Source organism: Camelina sativa, chromosome 2 (assembly GCF_030686135.1).
Source record: "Camelina sativa cultivar CO46 ecotype springtype chromosome 2, ASM3068613v1".
In the NCBI taxonomy this organism is placed as follows: Eukaryota; Viridiplantae; Streptophyta; class Magnoliopsida; order Brassicales; family Brassicaceae; genus Camelina; species Camelina sativa.
Window position 1 is genome coordinate 27,543,073 of NC_141881.1, and position 18,726 is coordinate 27,561,798.

The following is an 18,726-nucleotide window of genomic DNA, read 5'->3' on the forward strand; positions in this document are numbered from 1 at the left end:
GTTCTTTTAAAAGATTTGTGTTATTTTTAGCATACAAAATTCATGTCTGAACATAAAAAAAAAAAGCTGCCGGCCGAGTAGCCGTAAATCTTTGTAGTGTGGATCGATGTGTTAGCATCTGTTTAAAAGCATTAAAAGCATTATCATTCTAGAAAGTGTGTACAAAGGCCAGATATCTCCAGGGCACAGTGTCGGGTTTGTGACAATCAAAACAGATACCAAAGTGGCCCCCGATTGGAGTCGGTTGATCTGTTTGGTATGGTGAAAAAAATGAAAATAACTGATATAAGGGTTTCTAGTGACTACATTTGGTCGCAGAAACTGTAATGCATAAGCACAAGGTCTTATCTCTTATCCATTTTTGGGAGTGTAACTCAAAACAATGCTTCTCAGCTTCTGCCTCCAAATGCAGAAGAAATTCTTCTATTTAGAGACAACTGTCAAAAATCACACTTAAAAAGTATTACACTTACCATTTTTATTCATTTGAGTCATAATGTTAAATGAATATCTTCTGATACACTCTTTGGGTTTGGACAGGGACTATCTCATCTTCACGGCGTCGTCAAGGAATTGACAAAATCGTCCAATGAGCTACATGAGGAACCTCCACTTCTGGCAGAGACTATAAGCTTCTCTTTCAAGGCAATGGCTCTCTTTCTCATATCTGCTCCTTCCTCACCCACAGTCAACCTCTTCACAGAGCTCTCCACAAATCCTTTATCCAGTTCTCCCTCCAATAGAACCCCAATTCTCCAAACACTCTCAACGTACCTCGCGTTAACTCTCTGATCGCCGGTAAAAGGCCTACAGATCATGGGAACTCCTTCCCCGATGCTCTCTAGCGTCGAGTTCCATCCACAGTGACTCCAAAAACCTCCTACTGCAGGATGTCTGAGAACTTCTATCTGTGGTGCCCATTTCACAATGTAACCCCTTTCTGAAACCAACTTATTAAATTCCTCTGGTAAGGATTCTGTCCATTCTGAGCCGGGAACAGAACCTGGTCGGATCACCCATAAGAAAGGTTGATTGCTGTTACTCAATCCCCAAGCCATCTCCAACATGTCTTTGGTTTGCATTACAGCCAAGCTTCCCAAGCTTATGTAAATCACTGAGCTTGGTTTCTGCTTGCCCAACCACTCAATACAGCTCCTGTCCTCTTCTAGTAAACTAGAAGACGCTGACGCTGCAATGTGAAGTGGGCCAATAGGGTACACTGGAACTTGTAGTTTTTGTTGCAATCGTGCCAAAGACGAGCTCTCTAGACAGCTTGCTGAGTTGATGATAACAGCAGAAGATGTTTGAATGTTTACAGCATTACAGTAGAGCTTGATAATACTCTCTAATGGCCCAAATGCTGAAGTTGGCAAGTCCTTGTACCTTAGAGGATCCAACCCTGGAAACACCTTCTCTTGCGTTTCAGGATCTGCAGAGAGAACAACATTTAGATTGGTTTTTCTAACTAAATGGGCAGTTGAATTGAGATACAAAAGCTAGAATCTTGAGTACCTTTCATGTCGAGCAAGAAGGACTCTGCATTGACTTTAGACAAAACAGAGCGACAGACAAAGGCAGTAGCACTTGTCGTGCTGAAGACGACACTAGGAATTTGAAACGTCATAGCTGCAGCTTGTGAAAAGTACATGTACTCATCGTAGACGATACAAGCAATATCATCATCACCTTGTTCCTGCAATAGTTGACTTAAACAGTGCTTGAAGCTTTCCTCGCAGACTTGATTGATTTTGAGCATAAACGGGAGTGCTCCAAGGCTTTTGAGATCAGAGTCAGTTAAGCTATCTGGGATGGTGAGGAAATGAAAATCAGAGAAGTCTTTGGAAGAGCTAACTCGATTATACGGTGTCTGAACAACAGTTATGGAGAATCCCTTGGAGTAAAGAGCTTTCCCAAGTTGCATAATCGGAGTTACATGACCTTGAGCTGGAACTGGAACTAACACTATCCTTCTCTTCTTCACTTGCTTTTCCTCCATTTTTTTTCTCTCTCCTCTCGATTTAGCACTGGAAGAAGCTCAAAGAGATGATTATGTTTGGTCAGAATCTCACCAGATCTGATCTAACCTGTTCTTTGGTCTCAAATATTTTATGTTTATCTCTAAATGGAATATTCAGATTTGATGATTTGTGGTAATAAAATAGACAAAAAAAACAGAAAAATTCAGATTCAAAGTCAGAAGAAATCAAAGTTTCAGTTTGTCTTTGTCCTATAAATATATAATAATAAATAAATAAAAGACAACTGGCTACAAACAATTGTGAATTTGACAAGACAAACCTCATAATAAGAATTAAATGTGATTCCCTTGTTCGGCTTGATTTTGATGCTCCAAGCCTCCAACACTAAACCTCGAGGCGCATGTGTCCTGGTTTACCATCCATTGCCGCTCTATAATTAGTAACCTCACCTGTTACCACATCATCTCAACATTCAAAACTTATGTAAGAGATTGCATTTGCCGCCTTAAGCATCTCATGCGGTTCTTTTCCATCTTTTGAGTTTCCAAAACCACCTTTTGAGTCTCCAATGGTTGACATTCTGCAATATCGCTCGGTGTAAAGAATTCATCCCCTTTCGTGTAATATGCAAACTCAGCAAAGAGATGCAACCACTCATCTTCCATGCCTCACAACTCTGACCCTTCACCACATAGCATTCTTTCCAATCATTATCATCAGACAACCATTCAGGTAATGCACCTTTGTACCATTCATCTATTGCCTCATTATCCCTCTTTCGCCTCTTTGTTACCTTCCACCATAAATGCACATCATCTCTAGAGGCCTCATTATGCTTAACACAGGTCTCAAAAGTGGGTAGAGAATAGTCTGATGGAGTCACCGCCTCCAATGTAACGAACAACTTGGGGAACCAACGAGGCAACGATCAGTACTGTATATAAATTGCTCACAGACTCAAACTTGTAGTCAGTACCATTCTGAAAATTGTAACAATAAAGACCAAGTCTGCTACAGAGGCCGATGTCATCAAAAGTTCTCCAATATTCCGGCTTTAAGTTCTCACCATCCAAAACAGAACCTTCGAAATCAGAATCATGTGAGATATATATTTTATCAATATCCCAAACACCACTGTTGTCATGTAACTCCTTGGATTGCTTTAGTACCTCATCACAGAACGGGCAAACTCAGAATTATCGGTATTTGCTATAGCTTTATGTGGGCGGCGCTTCATTCCCAATTTCATCATCCTCGACTCCCTTCATATCCCCAAAAATATTAGTTCGTCACTCCCCAATCTCAGTTTTGATGATCATAACCAAAATGAGCATTAGGATTAAACAGTTTCTACCCAGCTGGTGCCTAGAAACCTTCTAAACCTCTTCCTTTTAATCATCTTCTTCATTCTGACAACACTTTCCCAATTACCAGCATTGGCATACAAACTGGACAGAAGCAAACTATTCCCTGAGTTCTCAGGTTCGAGCTCTGCTAAGTGCTTTGCTGCGATCCTTGCAAGCTCCATGTTCCCGTGATTTCTACACGCACCTAACAAGGCACCCCACACAAACAAATCCGGCTCCATTTGCATAGCCTTGATCATCTCATAGGCCTCAACAAGCTTCCCTGCTCGGCTGATAAGATCCACCATACAAGCATAATGCTCCAATCTCGGGTCGATCCTGTACTTGTTTTGCATTAAATGGAACATTTTTTGCCCAAGATCAGTTAACCCCGCGTGGCTGCAGGCTGTGAGGATGGCCGTAAATGTTAAGTGGTCTAGTTTCTCTCCCGTGGCTTCCATCTGATTAAATAGCTCAACTGCTTTGTCTGAAAGCCCGTGATTTGCGTAGCAGAAGATCATCGAGTTGAAAGTAACAGTTGTCTTCTTTGACGTCTTGTGAAACAAGATCATTGCTTCTGATATGCTACCACATTTCCCATACATATCGAGCAAAGCACTTCTAACGAAACCGTGATCTTCTAGTCCAGTGACTACCGAGTAGCCATGAATCTCCTTCCCGTGCTTCATATTTGCAAGTGTGGTGCAAGCAGGCAAAAGAGATGTGATCGTAGCTGAGTTCGGATACAACCCATTAGTTAACATCTGTTTAAAAGCATCAAAAGCTTTCTCATTCTGAAAATTATGTACAAGTCCTGATATAATAGAAGTCCAGGACACAACGTCAGGCTTGTGACCATCCAAACACATCATCTCAAGAATCTCAGATACTTGTTCTTCACTTCCCATATGCGCAAATCCTGAAAGTAGAGCATTCCAAGTTATAATATCAGGTTTAACTCCTACTCGTTTCATATCTTTCACCAAGTTCAACGCTTCATCTGATTGGCTGTTGTTAGCATAACCAGAGATCATAGCATTAAACACAACCAAATCTTGTTCACCCAAATCATCAAACACCTTCCTCGCATTCTCTACCTCACAAAACTTCGAATACATATCAATAAGCGAGCTAACTATAAAAGCATCAGACTCAAACGAACACTTCAGCACAAGACAATGTATCATCTTCCCAAATTCTTGATCAAGCAGATTGCGACTAGCTTTAAGAAGACTAGGAACGATGAAAGCGTCAAGTTTTAAACCTTCTGTATTCATTTCTCTGAAGAAACCCAAAGCCTCCTGATAAAACCCATGTCGAGCACAAGCCCCAATCATGACAACCCATCCACTAATATCTCTCTTGGGTATTTCATCGAACACCTTCCGAGCATCTGCTACTTTCCCACATTCAACATAAAAAGTCACAAGCTTAGCTGCAATTCTCGTCAACCCAGCAATCCCAGATGTCACTAGATGAGCATGAAGCACTCTTCCTCTAGAAAGCAGTCGATCTCGACCGTTGTTTTCGATGAGGTCAACATAAGAACTGATCGCCAATAACCGAAAAGATCGAGGAATTGCGGATAACTTGTTCATGGATGAATGAGAATCAAAGCTTCAAACTTTACCATAAACCGCATTATAGATTGTACTTTTCAGTGAGGGAAAGCTCCCAATTTTATCGGACAGAGAACGAAGAAGAACAGAGTTAGTTAACGATTATACCAGATTAAACGGTACGAACCGGAATAAATGTTACGAAATAACCGGAAATTGGAAAAGCGGTTAAACAATAACCGGATTTGATTGTCCAGAAGAAAAGGGTGAATTCGATCGAATGAAGCAGAGAGAATTATTATGTATGCAGCAGCAACATCTTCGATTCTGTCTCCAACACCACAAAGTTTCTTCCTTTCTCATCATCTTCCTCCAATTTCATTCCTTTACCGATTAAATTTTCTGGGTTTTCCTGTAACGAAGTGCTGCTATGGTGGTGGAGACATTAGTCTCTCTTCGTTTTATAAACGACGGAGTGGTGATATCCAAAGACGGAGAAGTCGAATCATCGTTCCTAGAGCTAGAGTCTCTCCTTACGAGATCCTAGGTGTGTCTCAGTCTGCCACTCCTCAAGATATAAAGAGGGCTTACCGTAAACTTGCTCTCAAGTATCACCCAGATGTTAATAAAGAGGTACTCTTTTATGGTTTCTATTTCAATGGAACTTATTCATGGTTTGTAACATTTGTATGGCTGCTTAGATGTTTTTGTATGTAGAATCAAATTCATGTATTTGGAACTATGTATGGATGTTTCAATGCTTACATGTTTGTCTTATATATACAAATTCATGGAATTGGGACTTTGTATGGTGCTTTGATAGACCTACTTGAAGTTAGTTGATGGACTTAAATTACTTAGTCTTTATCCTTTTGTGGAAGAAGAGTGTAGTTCATCCTCTGGGTGTTTTTGGTGTTATAGGCAAATGCGCAAGAGAAGTTTTTGAAAATAAAGCATGCATACACTACCCTGATAAACTCTGACTCACGGCGGAAGTATGGATCAGAGAGTAGTCGTGCTTCATACTCGACGGGTCAAACAAGTCGTAAAAGCAACAGTCAAGTCGAGGAAGATTTCTATGGACTTGGTAAAACGCTAACCCCCTGAAAACACCATATATTTATAACTGAATCACGATCATATCAGGGTCCATTTGTGTAAAATGGGAACTGACTCTTTGAAGCTTAATGCTAAACTATGGCTTGACATTGTTTAGGAAAGATAATTTTTGTATAAGCACAGTGTAGAAGCATTGACAAAGGGTTTCCAACACCAATGCTAAATAGGATTTGTGATGTTCAGAGTGTTTGAAGCTTATTGTGAATGCTAGGCTTCTTTTAGGGACTGTGGTTAGAAGTGTGGTGTGGTGTTCTCTCTAATGTGTTGTCATCTTTTGGGGGGTTAGGTTGATTGAGGTCAGTGTGATCTTATGCACAACAAACTTTATTATGCAGGTGAATTCGTGAGGGATGTTCAGATAACAGTCGGTAGAGTCAACCTGTGAAATCTATCTTCTTTCTGTCACTAGATTGGTTTTTTTGCACGTCTAGATAATTTATGCACAGAACATTGCGTAACTGAACTTCGTCACTCATTTAGAGGCTCACACTTCTTGTGGTATTGACAGGGGATTTCTTCAAAGATCTTCAAGAAGAGTATAATAATTGGGAAGCTAGTGCATCCTCACAAGGAAAACCAAAAAGTCTTTGGGAAGAACTAGGGGTAAGCCCGATAATATCAAAATATACTGATAACCAGGAGTCGTTGATGCGTGTCATATATGAGCTTAGAACAAACAGAGTCTATACTAACATGTTTCCTCTGATTTGATTTTAGTTATTTCTATATAGTAATGTCTAAACTGAGATTGTTTTTTGCTTGGAACTTTGTTCTTCCATGTTTGTGTTCTTAGCTCATTTTGATTCTCATGTTTGTCTTTCTTCTCTCTCAGGAAATTGGGGAAGAATTTGTGGAGTTTCTTGAGAAAGAACTGAACATAAGCGACGAAGACAATGAAGGATCAAGCAAAAACGGACAAAGATCTGATTTTGAAAAAGGCTCCTCCACGGAGAAATCGTCAGGGAACAATAATAGCACAAAGAATAGTATAGAAGACAATATTGATGAGATCGAAGCAACTCTTGCTCAATTGAAGAAAGATCTTGGCTTGCAATAATCCCATAAGCATGAAAATAGTTTTCTTAGTTGGTTTGATACTCTGATATTTCTTTCTATCAGTGAAAGATTTTTTTCCTACATGTTGTAACAAAGTATATTTCCTAGCATATTATTTCATTCATGCACATTATTACAGTTTGGTATACAAGCTCATGCTTTTGTCGCCATCTCTTGCGTAGGTCTCCTCCTGGAAGCAACATTGCCTGCGGTCATCTTGGACTCAATTCATAAACCACCTGTATTAGTTTTTCTCTAACTAGTTAATACTTAATACTGGTTCTAGAATCTAGATTCATGTTTTCAGTATTCGATCTTGGAGTCAATTTGTTAGCTTAATAATGTTGTCCTAAATATGCCTAAAATTCTTGGTTTTATGGTTGATTACTCAACTCTTGTAATAAAATTTGTGATTAATGATGGTGAACTTGGCCAAAATTTCAGTTCAAAGTTCATACAAATCAACACAACTTTGCCACAATCGTGAATCTCTTGGCTCATAATCCGTTTTAGTGAAACCTATGGTTTGACCTAAACAAGTATCCAAATCTCGGTATAACAGAACTTGGTGACCCGGACGGGTTTTTTTCAAGGGAACCAGGAGTTGACATTATGACTACAAACAAATAAATAAGACTAGGGTATACAAAAACATGTGCAGCTAGGAATCAAAAGCTTGTTGGTGGATTCGATCATTCAACTGGAGGTTTACTAACCATGTAATCTTATTGAGGGAACAAAATGAGAAGATGAGATCCATATCAAACATATAAGGAAATAATCATGATCATCAAAGTAGAATTTGCACTGCTCAAGAGTTGTGAAAACACAAAGAAAAAGGAAAAGAAGAGAGTTTATAGTGTCTAAAATTCTCTCTTTCATGTTATTATCAGGCAGGTCTGACAGCCGAAGCACTCACTGTAGTTTCCATAAGAACGGGTCGCCGTCTCAGCCTCTAACAAATTCATGACAGTAGATCACCTGAAATTTCAAAAGAGATCATGAACAAATCCAGAGAATGGTTAAGTCTTATGGATCCTATGAAATCCTGAATAAGGATTACAAAAATGAGGTGGGATAGTTCACGTATGGCTCATAATGCATCAAGTATTACCATATTCACAGAACTGAAATGGCTCAAGAAACAGATGCAGACAAATCAAACATTACACATTGAGATTTTAGATAAATGCAAGTCAAAATATTTTATTTCATACAACATCATTGGTAGTTTATTGGACAAAACCAGATACCAAATCATGAATTACGACTGATGAAATTACAAAACATACCAAACGATTCTAAGAAACCTGAACGAAATGAAAAAAAAAAAAAAATCTTCATATGATTCAATCAACAGATGCAGAGAAAACCATACAAAATGTAAAACGAAAAATGAAAACATCGAAAAATCTGAAATTGGATAGATTGATCGAAAGATGAAGACATTACCGCCTGTGTTGTTGGACAAACTTGGAGTTCTTGGCGTCTTCCTCTGCAAATGAACCAAATACACATTTACATAAATTAGGGTTTCCAACACCAGCGATCCAACAATCAGCCACAAGACACAATAGATCAATATATCACGATCCGATTAATCAATTTAGGATCAGCTCTTTCATTTCCGATGAAGATCGGTCAGATCTGAAGAGACTAACCAGTGAATCCAGCCGTGAGCTTGGTGATGAGGACGCCGGTGACTGCGAATCCAGTGAGAAACGGCCAACAACGTTTCCATTCCCTCTTGAAGAACACTGGCCATGGATCGAACAACCTCATCTCTCTCTTTTCTCTCTCTTTGGTCTTCTCTCTCAAAGTTTGGTTTCTGATGAGTCAGGCAGGGACTGCTTCGCGTAGAGACAGATGACTGATAGATAGGTTGATTTGATAATGGATCCGTGAATTCGTTTTGTATAATGGGCCCAAACAAATCCATATCTGGCCCAAAATTAATACTTCTGTAAATTTTTTTGCATCCTTTTTAAAAACGACCGTTGCGTTTCAAACGCAACGCGACACAACTACGACTGCGTTTCCAGCACTCCAAAATCGTCGATCGCGTTCTCAAATCGCCGATGATAAGGTCTCATCGTCATCGCCGTCTTTCTCGCGGCGGAAGATTTCTCTGCCGTATATGGCCGATTTACCGCTGGAGATTCGCCACATTGTTCCTCCTCATAGTGATTATTGGGCCGGTTGACGCCGGCTGAAAGTGACGGGTCTCTCAAAATTTCTCTCAGAGTCATGGCCGGAAGAGGTGATTCTTCTAAGTTTATGTTATGACTGAAAAATTGCAACTTTATTTATTTGGGTTCTGATTTTAGATATATCTGATAATGGCATGGCGTCTTTGTTCTGGAATTTGTTTGTTCATGTTGATTCACTTCACTTTAGAAGATATTATAATCAGCTTTGATAATTGTGAATCCTCTGCTTTAATACTGAATGTGGTGTTGTTGACTCATGAAGTGCCATGTCGTGAATGTTAAAATGGTATGATTATAGAAAGTATGGCTCAAAAGAGATCATATTATTGCTTATCGTACGTTTTGGTCTGCTCCACATTTCCCGTTAATAAGTTCATTCATGATAGTGATGTTAAAAGTTGCAACTTTGTTGTCCTCTTACCCAGCATTTTATTCCCTGGTGAAGCTGCATTAGCTAGAAAACACAGTTTATTCATTTGCATCATTGACTCGACTAAGTCTTTCTTTTAGTGTATGATTTGGGTTTGCTTACTCTTCTTCTTGCATGGTGAAAACTCATGAACTTTTCAAAGTATTTTTCTTTGTGTGCGATCTGGGTTTCCGTGTTTGTTTTCTATTTATCTTCCATAGCTTAGCCAATGGTTTTCTCTATTTAAACCTTTTTCCCCGGATGAAGAAACACATTTACTCATTTTCACCATTAAATTGACTTAGTCTTTCTTCTAGTAGTCTTACTTCTTTGTTGTTTATCTTCAACAGCATAGCCAGCCTTTCATGTTTTCTTGATTTTTTTCGTTGGGAGTTAGTTAGAGAAACATGGAGAGTTGTTTTTGGCTTTTGTTGGTGCTGAGAACTTTGGCCATCATCATTCATATTGTTGAAGCTCAATACCAAAAAGGTATCAGATTAATTTCTTAATTTCTTTTATATACATCCATGATCCATGTGTTCAAACATTTTGATTCTCAGAGGTAAACTGGTTTTAATGTTCACCAACAGGGTTCATCAGTTTGGATTGCGGACTACCCGACGATCAGATGTCTCCTTATAAAATGACTGGTACTGAACTGTGGTTCACTTCAGACAAAGAGTTCATACAGAGCGGAAAAACTGGCCGAGTCCGAGAAAATCCCAACGGTTACGCGGAGCCATACTTGACGATGAGATATTTCCCAGAGGGAATACGGAACTGCTACAATCTGAGTGTGGACAAGGGGCGTAAATATTTGATCAAGGCTTACTTTCTATATGGAAATTATGATGGTCTGTACACTAACCCGGTGTTTGATCTTTATCTTGGACCTAATCTATGGGACACTATAGATTTAGAAACACTAGTGGATGGTACAGCGACAGAGATATTACACATCCCAACATCAAACTCGTTGCAGATATGTCTCGTTAAGTCTGGGACGACTACACCGGTAATAACAGCTTTGGAACTACGGCCAATGGGAAAAGATTCTTATATCACTAAGTCTGGTTCCCTGTTTCTATCCTTCCGGATATATCATAGCAAGTCGAGAATTAACCTACGGTAAGATAAGACTACTTTAGTTGAACTGCATATCTTCTGCTCTTGTTTTGTTCTGTGTCTTGGTTCGTCTTATCGTAGAAACAATGAAAAACAGTTGGGTTTAATTAAGACGATCAGTATGATAATATTACAATGTTTCGAGATGTGAATCATATAGTTATTTTCATACTCTACTGCTTAATTAACAAATATCAATTGTTCCCACTCCCAGATACACAGATGTCTATGATCGCAAATGGAATCCGTTCTTTAAGACGGAATGGACACAGATTTACACTGACCTCGAAGTGAGCAATTCCAATGGTTATGTTCCACCGCAAGGTGCGCTGAAAAGTGCTGCCACGCCTACTAATACCAAGGCGCCACTGACAATTACTTGGAATTCAACGAATCCTAGTGAACAATATTACTTGTACGCACACTTTGCTGAGATCCAAGACTTGCAGGCAAACGAAACCAGAGAATTCAACATCCTATTGAACGGACAACATTATCATGGACCGATGAGTCCTAAGAAGCTTGACATAACTACTGTCGAAAAAGTAACCCCGAACACTTGCCAAGGAGGGAGATGTAGTTTGCAGCTAACAAGAACAAACAGGTCAACTCTTCCACCTCTACTTAATGCCTTGGAAGTCTACAGAGTCATTCAATTTCCGCAATCCGAAACAGATGAAAGCGACGGTATGTGACTTTCTTTTTCAATGTTATTATGCATTAATATCTATGCTAGTTAAGAAATAAATTATATACAACAAAATGGAGTACTCAAAACATCAAATCCTTTTTATGTCAGTGGGTGCTATGAATAATATCGCAGCCAGCTATGGCTTGAGTAAAATCAACTGGCAAGGTGATCCATGCGTCCCTCAACTGCTCAAGTGGGACGGATTAAACTGCAACAACACGGATATGTCTACGCCACCAAGAATCACTTCGTTGTAAGTAGTACACACGCATTCTTCGAGATCTGTTAGTAATTTTGGTCACTAACACTTTGAATGTGCATGTCACTAGAAACTTGTGTTCAAGTGGTTTAACTGGAACCATAGCAGCTGCCATTCAAAGTCTTACAAAACTAGAGAAACTGTAAGTATTAATCAGTAGCGAGGAATTGCTATTATATGGATGGGAATACATTTGATAAACATTCATGTCTTAAATTCTCTCTTGCTAACATTAGGGACTTGTCAAATAATAACTTGACTGGAGGAGTGCCGGAGTTTCTAGGCAACATGGAATCTTTGTCGGTCATGTAAGTTTCTCTCAACATATATTCTAATGCCTTTCAAATCCCAACTCAGATCATAATCGTTTTGAACAGAAACTTAAGCGGTAACAATCTTAGTGGTTCAATTCCTCAATCTCTTCATAAGAAAGGACTAGAGCTATAGTAAGAAATTTTCTACATATCTTTTAAAATGTTTTTAAATATTATTTACGACCCTTTCGTGCGTCTTATACTTTGAACAACTCTTGTGGTATCGTAGTGTTGATGGGAACCCAATGCTTTGTCTCTCTGATTCATGTAAAGAACCACCGAAGAAGAAAGTTCTTGTGCCAATTGCTGCATCAGCTGCTTTTGCAGCCATTGTCATTATTGTACTAATTTGTTTTTTTGTATTCGGAAAGAAAAAGAAAACGATGCTACAAGGTATTTGCAAGAGACATCAAATAAGAATATATATATAAAATCTTCTGCAGCCATTGTCATTGTCATTGTTGCTCCATCTCATAGAAAGAAGGGATGGAAATATAAAACAATATGATAGCATTCTTATTCTGATGTATTACAGGTCTAAACCTGCCACCGAGGACGTCAACAGGGGAAGTTACATTTGCTAATAAGAACAGGAGAAGGTATACATATTCAGAGGTCATCCAAATGACTAATAACTTCCAAAGAGTTTTAGGTAAAGGAGGGTTCGGCATGGTGTACCACGGTAATGTAAATGTTTCTGAACAAGTGGCGGTTAAAGTACTTTCTAAATCTTCAACTCAAGGCTATAAGGAGTTCAAAACAGAGGTATTTATAGTTCTGTAGTCTTACAAACTAAACTATTATCTGTTTTTAGCAATAACAAAGATCATGGATTTCATTATTTTCTTGACTTGGGTTTTAATCTTACCTTAGGTTGATCTTCTTCTGAGAGTGCACCATACAAATTTGGTGAGCCTCGTTGGGTATTGCTATGAAGGAGATCAATTGGCTCTCATTTATGAGTTTCTGCCCAATGGAGACTTAAAACACCATTTGTCAGGTGATTTTTTTTTTTTTGTTATCTCACGTGTAGCATTAACTCAAGAAACTCGGAGATTTCGAATGGATCTAATGAGCTTATTATATACAGGAAAAAGAGGCAGATCTATCATCAACTGGAGTACTCGACTACAAATAGCTTTGGATGCATCACTAGGTTACTTTTAGTTAATGATCGTAGGATAAGATATCAATTTAATTGGTTATACAATAATTAATATAGATGACTCAATTTCATAGGATTGGAGTACTTACACATTGGATGCAAACCGCCGATGGTTCATAGAGATGTCAAAACTGCCAACATATTGCTGGACGAGAATTTCAAGGCCAAACTCGCTGATTTTGGGCTCTCAAGATCTTTCCAAGGTGGAGGCGAATCTCAGCATTCGACGGTGATTGCTGGTACTCCTGGATACGTTGATCCCGAGTAAGTAGTATTAGTTTTTCCATAAACACAAGTAAATACTTGTTCTGAAACTTTCTCTATTCTTTGGTTATAGAGTATATATATATATATTCTTTGGTTATTCCTTATTCAATATTTTAATAAGTATAAACCATGTTGTTGTCTTGTAGATATAACCATTCAGGTAGATTGGCTGAGAAGAGTGACGTCTACAGTTTCGGGATCGTTTTATTGGAGATGATCACAAACCAACCTGTGATTAATCAAACCACTGAAAATTGTCACATAACACAATGGGCTGGCTTAATGGTTAACCGCGGTGATATTATTGATATCGTGGATCCAAACCTTGGCAATGATTATGACGTTAATTCAGTTTGGAGAGCTCTTGAGCTGGCAATGTCATGCGCGAATCCTGTTTCCTCAAAACGACCATCCATGTCTCAGGTTATTCAAGAACTAAAAGAGTGTATTGTGTGTGAAAACTCCGGGATACATAACAATCGAGGCTTGGAACCTCAAGAAATGAACGTTAGCTTTGACACTACAGTGGTTCCCATCGCAAGATAGTTCTGAGTGACAAATACTTAGATACATATTAAGCAAAAATTTGTAAACTCGCTAGTTAAATTAAAAAGTATTAATTAAAGTGTGTAAGTGTAATTCTGCTTTTATCGATCATTAATCTAAAAACAGTTTCCGCTCTTTTGGTTTCTTTGCTTTGGCCATTCTTCCCTAACCAGGTTCGTACTCGTGAAGTTGCAATAGAAAACACATTTACTCATTCGTTTCATTGACTTTTTTTTTTGTTTTGAAAATTTCAAAACTCAGGACATCTTGCCATGTTGCCAGAGGCTAAGAAGGCTTGGCTTGTTTCTTGGGTTTACTCTATTTATACGCCTGTTTCACTCAAACTCGGGCATTAGTAATGTTTTGATATCTAAAAGCTACGGATATGGATATGAATAGTCCTTGTTGGCTTTTGCTGCTGCTGTTAGGAGCTTTTGCCATTATTCGTAGTGTTGGAGCTCAGGATCAACTAGGTATCCACATCTTACTGGTTTATATGTATATATGCATCTACTTCTTCTCGTTAATGTTTCGAGTCTCAGTCATGTCTGTACCTGATATTGCTCTTGATTTTTTCACTCTCTTACCAGGGTTTATCAGTTTGGATTGTGGGTTACCTGTGAGTGAACCGTCTTCTTATATTGAGTCAGTAACCGGACTACGGTTTTCTTCTGATGCTGAATTCATCCAGACTGGTAAAACTAGTAAAATCCAGGCCAATATGGAGAATGACTACCTGAAGCCGTACACGAGGCTGAGATATTTTCCAGATGAGAGAAGGAACTGCTATAGTTTGAGTGTTGACAAGGGTAGGAAATATTTGATCAGGGCTGGTTTCATTTATGGGAATTACGATGGCCTTAACTCCGATCCTATATTTGATCTGCATCTAGGACCTAATTTGTGGGCAACTATAGATTTGCAAAAGTTTGTGAATGGTACAATAGAGGAGATCCTTCACACTCCAACATCAAACTCATTGCAGGTTTGTCTTGTTAAGAATGGGACAACTACACCCTTGATCTCAGCCTTGGAATTACGGCCATTGGGAAATAATTCTTCTTATCAGACAGAGTCAGGTTCTCTGAATCTTCTTGTTCGGATGTATCTCAACAAGACAGATGGCTTTCTACGGTAAGTGTTTTTTTATTTAACTGTGGTGGAGTCTATATTCATATATATATTTTTAACATTCCTTTTCTTGTCCAAGGCTAATACAACCTTTGTTCAACTTAGGTACCCGGATGATATTTATGATCGCAGATGGCGTAATTACTTTTTAACGGGGTGGACCCAAATTTCCACCACTCTTGAAGTGAGCAATGACAACAGTAATTATAATCCACCAAAAAAGGCTTTTGTAACGGCTGCCACACCTTCCAATGCTAGCGCGCCATTGACAATCAGTTGGACATCTGATAGTCCTGCTGACCAGTATTACTTGTACAGCCACTTCGCTGAGATACAAGATTTACAGAGTAACGGTACCAGGGAATTTGACATATTATGGGATGGAGTTGTTGTTACCGAGGCTTTCATCCCTGCAAAGTTAGTGACAGGTACCATCTATAATTCTTCTCCAGAGACGTGCAAAGAAGGAAAATGCAGTTACCAGCTAATAAAAACGCCAAGATCAACTCTGCCTCCTCTACTTAATGCTCTTGAGATCTACACAGTTATCCAATTTCCACAATCGGAAACAAATGAAGATGATGGTATGTTACTTATCTTCATTGTTTAGCAGAAAAGGTCTGTTTTAAAAACTATAGCAAAATCAGTTTCATCTGTTAATCCTCACATCATTGAACTTTACATCAGTGGTTGCTGTTAAAAATATCAAAGCTGCCTATGGATTGACTAGAATCAGGTGGCAAGGAGATCCTTGCGTTCCTCAAAAGTATGTGTGGGACGGGTTGAACTGTAGCAACACAGATATCTCTATACCTCCAAGAATAACTTCCTTGTAAGTCGTATGATGACACACACACACACACACATATACACTTTTCTCTTCAAGATACGTTACTGACAATGCTTTGAATCACTAGAAACTTGTCTTCAAGTGGATTAACTGGAACCATAGCGGCCGCTATTCAAAACCTTACAAAGCTCGAAAAACTGTAAGTATATCCGTTGTATATAGTGTGGTATTGTCAATGGAGGAAGTAAACCTATTGACCTTTACTTTATTTTGGGAATTATTTTTTAGCGACTTGTCAAATAACACACTGACTGGAGTGGTGCCCGAATTTTTAGCCCAGATGAAATCGTTGGTGATCATGTAAGTTGCTCAGCAGATTGTATTTTACTTTACATTCCATATTTGGCCATGTGTCTGTATGCATGAAGATTGCTCTCCTTCATTAGAAATTTAAGCGGCAACGATCTCAATGGTTCCCTTCCTCAAGCTCTTCAAAGAAATGGACTAGAGTTACTGTAAGAAATAAGAAACTTCCAAAATACTCTTTAATATTACGCAGTTATCCACAGCCCTTTTGTGAATTGATGTTTTGAACAACACCCTTCTTCTTGTAGAGTTGAAGGAAACCCAAGGCTTTGTATCTCTGGTTCCTGCACAGAAAACTCCAAGCAGAAATTTCCTGTGGTAATTGTTGCATCAGTTGGTTCTGTGACCATAATCGTTGCTGTGTTGGTTCTTATTTTTGTTCTCAACAAGAAAAAGCCATCGACTGTGGAAGGTAATAAGCAGGAGATCTCTTATCAAATTAAGGAACTACAAAAATTTGATGAACAGTTTTTCTTGCATTCCTTACTTGTTTTCTTTCTCTATAGCTCTACAATCTCCACTGAGTACGCCAACGGTTGATAATACATCTGAACCATCAATCGGGACGAAAAAGAGAAGGTTTACTTATTCAGAGGTTATGAAAATGACGAATAATTTCCAAAGAGTTGTAGGGGAAGGAGGATTTGGTGTCGTGTGTCATGGTACTCTGAATGGTTCCAAACAGGTAGCTGTTAAAGTCCTCTCTCAATCATCAAGTCAAGGCTATAAGCATTTTAAAGCAGAGGTATGCAGAATCTTCTAAATAAATTATGATCATCTTAAGCATCACAACCTTACGTTATCTCTTGTTTTTATTTCCCATGAATGATTAGGTCGATCTTCTTCTAAGAGTCCACCATACAAATTTGGTGAGCCTCGTTGGATATTGCGATGAAGGAGATCACTTGGCTCTTATCTATGAGTTTATGCCCAATGGAGACTTAAGAGAGCATCTATCCGGTAAAGTTATATTTCTTCATGATTTGAGTATCTACCTAGACTATGTTTATAATTTTTAAGGTTCAGAAGGATCTAAAGGATCCTATATACAGGAAAGCGAGGTGGGTCATTTATCAACTGGGGCAATCGGCTACGAATAGCTCTAGAGGCTGCACTAGGTTCGTACTAAGCTTATCCCATAAAGTATAGCTTAGATGACTTTCCTTATTGTGGATTAAGAAATAATAACTCCTTTCAATAGGATTGGAATATTTACATTCTGGATGCATACCACCAATTGTACATAGAGATATAAAAACTACAAACATATTGTTGGACGACCAATTAAAGGCTAAGCTTGCCGATTTCGGACTTTCAAGATCTTTCCCTGTTGGAGGTGAAACACATATTTCAACTGTGGTTGCTGGTACTCCTGGATACCTTGATCCTGAGTAAGTATCGTTAGTTACCACTACAATGTGCTGAAAGTGAGTTGTCATTTTGCTCTTAATATTTTGGTTAGAGAGTATAACCATGTGTACTTTGCCGTGCAGATATTACCAGGCAACTCGATTGGGTGAGAAGAGCGATGTGTACAGCTTTGGAATTGTGTTATTGGAGATGATCACAAACCAACCCGTGATTGACCAATCCCGTGAAAAATCTCACATATCACAGTGGGTTGGGTATGAGCTTAACCGAGGAGATATTACTAAGATCATGGATCCAAACTTGCACAGGGATTACGACTCTCGTTCAGTATGGAGAGTTCTTGAACTGGCAATGTCGTGTGCGAATCCTTCTTCTGTGAACCGACCAAACATGTCCCAAGTTGCTAATGAACTGAAAGAATGTCTGGTGTCTGAAAATGCAAGAGGAAATATGAATATGGACTTTCAGCGATCCCCTGAAGTGAGCATGAGCTATGACACTGAGATGTTTCCCAGAGCAAGATAGTTTGTGCTGCAAGCAACACAGATATGCCAGATTAGTGTGTGGCTCCAGAAACTAGGCAGGTCCGTGTAACATATGTAACACGAAGCGGTCATTTTTGCTTCGATTATCTGAATGAGTGGATAGGCATGGGCTCTCAGCGTTCTGCTAAGGTGACTAGTGAGCTTGGCTCTGGCGATGTTGCTTACGGCAAGATGGATTAATTGCGATTTCTAATATTTCTCTCGTGGTGATTTTTTAGAAGTTTTGAATTGTACGCTACTATTTCTTTATAATAACGACTTCTAAAATTTCCAAAAAGTTCAACAATTTCTCATTGACCTAAGTCTCTTTGGATATAATCAGCGTTGAAGTTGATTATTGCTACTCTTTGCTTTTAAGAGAAGTTCATTGAAGTTTTTCTTTTTCTCTATGAGTTGTGCGCTTGAAGCTGTTCTTGTGAATGTAAGATGTCAAAGGCTGTGGTGTTTCAGTCTACTTGCTCTCTCTCAGCATTCTTTA

General features: G+C 38.8%; 5 protein-coding genes, 1 long non-coding RNA gene and 1 pseudogene across 12 annotated transcripts; 3 read left to right on the top strand and 4 right to left on the bottom strand.

Moving 5' to 3' along the window:
• Nucleotides 1–331: 331 nt before the first annotated feature.
• Nucleotides 332–5,041, bottom strand: LOC104736839 (UDP-glycosyltransferase 76E2-like). The gene is made up of 3 exons (XM_019237422.2): nucleotides 2,299–5,041; nucleotides 1,513–2,024; nucleotides 332–1,429 (listed from the first exon to the last, which is right to left on the bottom strand). Exons 1-3 carry the CDS (start codon nucleotides 2,301–2,303, stop codon nucleotides 555–557), a joined length of 1,392 nt encoding a protein of 463 aa, XP_019092967.1. The 5' UTR covers nucleotides 2,304–5,041; the 3' UTR covers nucleotides 332–554.
• LOC104736832 (pentatricopeptide repeat-containing protein At5g59600) lies at nucleotides 2,160–4,923 on the bottom strand. The gene has a single exon (XM_010456895.3). The coding sequence runs from the start codon at nucleotides 4,921–4,923 to the stop codon at nucleotides 3,319–3,321; it is 1,605 nt and encodes a 534-aa protein (XP_010455197.1). The 3' UTR covers nucleotides 2,160–3,318.
• LOC147949265 (UPF0725 protein At4g29550-like) lies at nucleotides 2,364–3,231 on the bottom strand (annotated as a pseudogene).
• Nucleotides 4,493–7,497, top strand: LOC104736847 (uncharacterized). 4 transcript variants are annotated; one of them, XR_015571180.1, is made up of 6 exons: nucleotides 5,185–5,517; nucleotides 5,806–5,971; nucleotides 6,339–6,371; nucleotides 6,512–6,606; nucleotides 6,836–7,154; nucleotides 7,242–7,497. XR_015571180.1 is itself a non-coding variant. In XM_087471922.1 (5 exons), the coding sequence occupies exons 1-5, from the start codon at nucleotides 5,185–5,187 to the stop codon at nucleotides 7,058–7,060; spliced, it is 852 nt and encodes a 283-aa protein (XP_087328048.1). In that variant the 3' UTR covers nucleotides 7,061–7,229. The 4 variants fall into 4 exon arrangements, 2 of the variants coding, with proteins under 2 accessions (XP_087328050.1, XP_087328048.1); XR_015571182.1 differs by lacking the exon at nucleotides 6,339–6,371; XM_087471922.1 differs by lacking the exon at nucleotides 7,242–7,497 and having other exon boundaries at nucleotides 6,836–7,229.
• A 1,010-nt stretch (nucleotides 7,498–8,507) lies between these two features.
• Nucleotides 8,508–8,943, bottom strand: LOC104736859 (ATP synthase small subunit 6-A, mitochondrial). The gene is made up of 2 exons (XR_002035647.2): nucleotides 8,721–8,943; nucleotides 8,508–8,554 (listed from the first exon to the last, which is right to left on the bottom strand). It is a non-coding gene; the product is annotated as an ATP synthase small subunit 6-A, mitochondrial (long non-coding RNA).
• Nucleotides 8,944–9,051: 108 nt separating this feature from the next.
• LOC104736862 (receptor-like protein kinase At5g59670) lies at nucleotides 9,052–14,180 on the top strand. Of its 4 annotated transcripts, none has more exons than XM_019237428.2 (14): nucleotides 9,052–9,319; nucleotides 10,029–10,167; nucleotides 10,269–10,806; nucleotides 11,018–11,490; nucleotides 11,603–11,747; nucleotides 11,824–11,895; nucleotides 11,990–12,061; nucleotides 12,131–12,199; nucleotides 12,297–12,460; nucleotides 12,603–12,832; nucleotides 12,941–13,067; nucleotides 13,158–13,223; nucleotides 13,307–13,496; nucleotides 13,646–14,180. In XM_019237428.2, the coding sequence occupies exons 2-14, from the start codon at nucleotides 10,086–10,088 to the stop codon at nucleotides 14,043–14,045; spliced, it is 2,628 nt and encodes an 875-aa protein (XP_019092973.1). In that variant the 5' UTR covers nucleotides 9,052–9,319; nucleotides 10,029–10,085; the 3' UTR covers nucleotides 14,046–14,180. The 4 variants fall into 4 exon arrangements, 2 of the variants coding, with proteins under 2 accessions (XP_019092973.1, XP_087328234.1); XM_087472108.1 differs by having other exon boundaries at nucleotides 9,072–9,319; nucleotides 10,076–10,167; XR_015571259.1 differs by lacking the exons at nucleotides 12,131–12,199; nucleotides 12,297–12,460.
• Nucleotides 14,027–18,635, top strand: LOC104736928 (putative LRR receptor-like serine/threonine-protein kinase PAM74). Its single transcript, XM_010457018.3, has 14 exons — nucleotides 14,027–14,218; nucleotides 14,307–14,518; nucleotides 14,636–15,179; nucleotides 15,282–15,760; nucleotides 15,864–16,008; nucleotides 16,094–16,165; nucleotides 16,255–16,326; nucleotides 16,413–16,481; nucleotides 16,581–16,744; nucleotides 16,839–17,077; nucleotides 17,166–17,292; nucleotides 17,385–17,450; nucleotides 17,534–17,723; nucleotides 17,826–18,635. The coding sequence occupies exons 2-14, from the start codon at nucleotides 14,431–14,433 to the stop codon at nucleotides 18,226–18,228; spliced, it is 2,658 nt and encodes an 885-aa protein (XP_010455320.2). The 5' UTR covers nucleotides 14,027–14,218; nucleotides 14,307–14,430; the 3' UTR covers nucleotides 18,229–18,635.
• The last annotated feature ends 91 nt before the right edge of the window (nucleotides 18,636–18,726 follow it).